At 40.6% G+C, this 6,000-nt stretch overlaps 1 protein-coding gene across 3 annotated transcripts in view; it reads left to right on the top strand.

Annotated features, from left to right (window-relative positions):
• Nucleotides 1–6,000, top strand: part of LOC147023228 (1-phosphatidylinositol 4,5-bisphosphate phosphodiesterase gamma-1-like) — a 178,743-nt gene that overhangs the window by 86,306 nt on the left and 86,437 nt on the right. For all 3 annotated transcript variants that reach the window (XM_085888403.1, XM_085888404.1, XM_085888405.1), the window contains one exon: nt 2,802–2,924. In XM_085888403.1, the coding sequence (XP_085744529.1) occupies nt 2,802–2,924 (123 nt within the window). The remainder of the gene's footprint in view (nt 1–2,801; nt 2,925–6,000) is intronic.

The raw sequence follows: 6,000 nt of genomic DNA, 5'->3' as shown, positions 1-6,000 counted from the left end.
ATGTTAGTCAGCTTGTATGTTTTATTTATTTATTTACTTATTTTGGTTTGTTTGTTTGTTTGTCTGTAATCACGTATCGATCACTCTGCAGAGCACAGTTATCATTGGAAATTTTTGTAACTTCGCATATCAGTCCTATAGAGGTCCCTTTCAGCGCATAAAATTTTCAAGGTCAAGGTCAAAGGTCAAGGTCACTTTGTCGCAAATCAGGGGAGTCGACGAAACCCTTATTTTTTGAGTAATTTTGATCGGATCGTCTTCAAACTTCATGGGAATATAGTTCATGGTCTGGCGCTCAGCTGATTAATTTTTGGTGGCGATCGGCCTTGACCTTCATGGTTAGCGCTGGAGGTCGAAAGTTTTTGACCCCAAGGTCAAATTTTGAAATCTTAGATACCATATCGAGTAATACCTCATATGAAAGTGCTTGATAAGTTCTTTCCAGATCTGTCAAAAGTTTGACACTATGACGTCATTTGATGACATCATCATCACGAAAATACGGATTTTTCATGAAAATTTTATTTCCTCAGTTCTCATCAAAATCTCTTGATATTTCATGTACAACGGTCCTGGAGAGATACGATTAACCGTACAAAAATATAAAGGTCAAGGTCACAAAATGGTCAAGCATCAAGGTCGACGAAACCCTTATTTTTTGAGTAACTTTAATCTTTAATGTTCACATTTTGGCAAGATACTGGTCACCCTGGGGGTGACATTGGTTTTTTTGTTTGTCTGTCTGTTAGCAACTTTACGGCAAAACGGCTTTAGCAAACACTATCAAATTTAATCCACAGGTGGGCAATGAACCTTGGACAACCCCATTAACGTGTGGGTCGAATTGGATCAAAGGTCAAGGTCAAGGTCACGAAAAGATCAAAATCGTTTTTCGCTCATAACTTCGTCAAAAATGATCTGATTTAATTCAAACTAAGCTTATAGTGAACCTTATTCTATTTGTCACTTATAATCCTACCCATTCCTATAGTGAAAATGCATATTTGTGAAGATCAGTAGGGTCCGAAGTTTTGGGGGTCATGGTCATCGGTCAAAATTACATATTTTCCATTAAAACTAAAACATGGTTACGAAAATACAACTTTACGGGAAAACGGCTGGCATCAAACACTGTCAAATTGTATCCACAGGTGGGTAATGAACCTCGGACGACCCCATTAACGTTTTGGTCCAATTAGGTCAAAGGTCAAGGTCAGGTCACGAAAAGGTCAAAATCGTTTTTCTCTCATAACTTCGTCAAAAATGGTTTAATTGACTTCAAACTAAGACTGAAATATTCCTTATTCTATTCCTTATAATCAGCATTCAGGTTAAGGATGTATCAAATTTAAATTTGATCCCCAAAATAACTTTATGCCTTAAATGGGCAGGATTTGTTGTGCCTGGCAGCACTTGTTAAATTTGTTTATGCGTCAGTGGGGGAGAGTCCCAGTCATCCCAGTAATAGTCCATAGATGCAACTGTTCATGATAATGGGACCCTGCTCTATTTCCCATTGGAAAACAAAATCATACAAGTAGAGCTGCATTCAAAGTACACCGCCCGCATGCCAAATAAATTAAAAACATATCCTGCAGTGCACGACATTGCTGGGGCACCTTTGGCGCCTGGTGATGCCGCCATGCAGCACATGGAGACAGAATTAGGAGGGAGCGGTGTACAATAATAAACTGATTAATTGCGTAATTAAAATAAATAAATAATAATCGTGGAATAATTAATTCTTAATCAATCGGCTAATACCATATCTAAACCACCACTGTTTCATCCGAATCTGTTTTTTGAAAATTAATCAACTAAATCAATAATTGATTAACCAATAAATTAAAAATACCCTTTGTCGCCAAATCACTTGGTCACTGCCATGTCCAAATATCAGCTTCCTTGCTCAAAAGGTGCCTGAGATATTGGCCAGATGAGAAAGAGAAGAAATAAGTAATGAATAAATCAACAATTAATTAATTAATTAAAATACCATTTGTACCAAAACACTTGGTGATTATTTGAGCCCAAATCACTGAGATATCACCCGGACAAATAAAGAAACAAACAAGAAAATGTAGTGAAAACTGAGTACGCCCTTTTGGCAGGCGTCATCACAAAGTTGTGCAGATTGTGAAGTCGTGAAGTGTCTGGAGATGGAATAGGGAGGGGTGGTGTACAACGTGCTTAGTTGCCCTCAAGGCACAGAATGATACAATGACATCCAGCAGTGTATTGGCATCACACAGCTACAGGGTGTGACGTATTTCTAGTACATTGTGGGTAAAATGTTTTGGGTTTCAAAAGTGTTGTACAAGCTTGATTTGCACAAAAGTGTTTGGTTATTGGAAACTAGGAATACTTTTTCCAGCATGAGGAAGTGAATTATATGGGGTTGCTGTTTTTTTGCTCTTTTTTTTTCAAACTGTACATCGAGTGATACACTATATAGTTTTCTCTCAATGAAGGCACAACCTTAAAATCTGTAGAGCATTCAATAATATGATATTAGGAATAATTTCAGTGTTTTCTTCAATTGATATTTTTTAAACATTTTACAAAAGTATAATCTTTTATTTATATATTTGTATGCAGCGTGTGGCTGGTTGGTTGCATCATTTTCTGGGGGCACCTTGACCATTAAGCGAACACCAGGCCTGAAAGTATAATGAACATGATACAGATAATTTTACTTTTTTTTCAAAGACATGTGTCAGGTTTAACTGGAATGAACCCACATAATGTTTCACAAGTTATGCGTGATGGATATCAAACCACAAAGTGACTGTCGCCTGCAGGAATGGAACCCACACTATTTTGTGCTGACAAACTCAAAGCTTTACTACCTTGAAGAACATTCTTTGGGACAATTAAAGGATGAAGAAGATGAAGAGTCAGAAGAGGATGGAAAAACAGCTGAGGTACAAATAGACCAATGATTGACTCTGGCCACAAATGAACTTCGTTGTTGGGCATGATAAGATATTTTTATGGGGACTCGCAGCCTTACTATTGACTTTGAACTCGACTCGGTGGTGTAATAAGTAGAGCATCCACTCTGAGTCGAGGAGGTCTGTGGTTCAAACCCTGACCGAGTCGTACCACAGATTTGAAAATGGTACGTGCTGCTTACTTGCTTGAGATTCAGCATTTTAAAAGGACTCATGGGCCCAATGGAGGAAGCACAGGCTTTAATGGGAATAATGGCCTCCTGCATTGAAAGATCCTTTTGAGGACTTAATAGTTGGAGGCATAGCCTCAGTCAGAAGGATGGCCTCGAGGTGTGCACACTCGCCACAAAGCTATCCTATATAGCCTTCATCAATGTGTGTGCCGTCCCTCAGATGGACGTAAAACTTGGTGTCCCTTAGGCTGACATTAGTTGGTGGACTTTAAGATCCCACGGTGTCCTTCGCGTAGAGTCGGCGAGCTATTTCTGGAACCCTGAACAAATTCTAAATTCCTGCCTGAACTTTAGTTGAACGTCAGGCCTGCCCAGCCAGCTCATGAAAGACTTGGTTCGTGAAAGCCAAGCTTGTGGCCCCGGCCAACCCCACAAGAATGTGGGAATAATTGTGGCCATTAAAGAAGAAGATTGCTGTTGGAAAAATGCTAATTGTACCTAATTTCTTGCACATTTGAAAATCAAGATCAATGAGGGTCATGAATATCAGAGAGTACACGAGTACTCTTTATGTAGGGATGGCACGGAAATAAAATGTCCTACCCATCTGCTACACACAAAACTAAAGTTGGAGAATCTTCTGTAAAAAGTCGCTTTGACTATATATGAGAACCTAATTGGTTTGTTCAGCTGATCGTTGAGGCAGGGATCACGTTTCAGTTCTCCACACCATAGCAAAAGCAAAAAAAACCCCGAAATCACTCAAATTCATCATCATCATCATCATCATCATCATCATCATCATCATCCGGCATATTTCTGAGCTGCCTCAATCAATAGCAATGATTTTGGTACCATTCGATGGAGATTTACCTCATTCCATCTCGTTCCTTTTATGATGTGGGAATCTGGCATCCTTAGTAAAAGAATAGTCAGGATCCGAGTAGTGGGCGGGACTGCACGACTGTCAATCAGCCTGATGGGGGTGGGGCCGCTTTGCATTTGCCTCAATATCGTACATATGGACAACAAATCTTATCAGCATAAATATCATGCCTTGGGAAATCCCTTGTTTTTCAGTGTGATATTCATGACGATGAAATAATAGCAAGGTACCAGCACATCACACGGGACACACGTGATCACGAACCCTCCTCCAGTCACTGTATCAAGGTGAAAGCGAACCACGTGATCAAGAACCTTCTCGAGTCACTGTTTCTCGGCAGCAGATTCGCTCGTCTGTGCATGACGTTGATATCTGGCATCCCAAACAACAGCCTGAACAGGGGATATCCACTCGAACTCTGAATCTACTATAAATGGATGTGTGTGTGTGTGTGTGTGTGTGTGTGTGTGTGTGTGTGTGTGTGTGTGTGTGTGTGTGTGTGTGTGTGTGTGTGTGTGTGTGTGTGTGTGTGTGTGTGTGTGTGTGTGTGTGTGTGTGTGTGTGTGAGTCCATGTGAGGCATACTTTTTGTCTATTAATTACGTATGTCCATACATTAAATACGTACGTTTAGAATGTACCTTTTGACCCTTTGGACTGCTGAGACCCCTTTGACCTTTGAAAACCCTTTAAAACCCCAAAAAGACCAAGAGGACCCAAAAGACCCAGATGACCAAAAGTCCCCGAAGACCCAAAAGTTCCTGAGGACCCAAAAGACACAGACAACCTAAACGACACAAAAGTCCGAAAAGTTCCTGAGGACCCAAAATTCCCCAAGGACCCAAAAGTTTCTGAGGACTCAAAAGTCCCAAAACTCTCCGAGGACACAAAAGTCCTAGAGGACCGAAAAGTCCCATAAGACCCCAAGGACCCAAAGGATTTATACGATCCAAAAGTTCCTGAGGACCCAAAAGTCCACAAAAGACCCAATAAGTCCTCAAGGACACTAAATACTTAGATAACCCAAAAGACTAAAAAGAACCCAAATATCCAAAAGACCTCAAGGACCCAAAAGACCTAGAGGACCTCAAAGACCCAGAGGACCCACAAGACCCTGTAGACCCTTTGTTGGAGTGTGATACACGCACCTCAGGGTTTCCTTCCCTTTGGTGTACATATGTTGTTTGTGGTGCCGAACCCAGTGCCTTCTCCAACGACTGCAATCCAGGCTCATGAATGAGCATACCTGTTGGCTACCACTCAAATGGATCTTTGTCAGTTGGTGTCTGTGACTTGCAAGTCGTGTTATAATGACCACATTAACAGTGTGACATTTTTGAAACTTGTATTTCAAATAAACAGATACAAAGTCAAATGAGGAAGTTCACCATTACATGCAATGTCCAACTCCGATTCCTGTATTGAGTTGTTTCTGCCCAGTGTCTCTGTTCGGCTGGCTCAACTCACGCATGTTCACCTCGTCCACAATGGCTGTTGAACGATTGTCTTGTCATGGTGTTCTCTCTCTCGTACGCTGGCCCGTCTGGGATGATTTCAAGAGCTCAAAGGAATTATTTTCTGATACACAATCTTCATCAGTTTTAATCAACCTGATTATAGTTGGCTCCATGCATTAACAACCGCTCTGGACATTAACACCTCATTCACTCATCAGAGTTAAATCGAGCACGGGACATTCAAAACGCACTTCTTGTCACATGTCATCCATCTCTCTCCACCTCCCTCTTGCAGGTTTATATAGTATCACAGAACAATCCCGTGTGTTCCAGCAAATGTGATTCTAGTCTATATTGGAAGTTTCGTTTGAGAACTTTCCAGCATCTTCACGAATCTCACCAGGCAGTTTAAGTACAATACTGCTATCTACAGTCAAAATTAACGCATTGCATCAATCAGTTTATATTACAATTTCCTGATGTGTGCTGAATGAAACTTATAACATGTAACCGTCAATTTTAATCATTCAT

Source organism: Eptatretus burgeri, chromosome 7 (genome assembly GCF_056783735.1).
Source record: "Eptatretus burgeri isolate ZD-2024b chromosome 7, Ebu_testis_v1, whole genome shotgun sequence".
NCBI classification, from domain to species: domain Eukaryota; kingdom Metazoa; phylum Chordata; class Myxini; order Myxiniformes; family Myxinidae; genus Eptatretus; species Eptatretus burgeri.
Note: the sequence above shows the minus strand (reverse complement) of the source record. Positions and strands in the feature narration are given on the sequence as shown.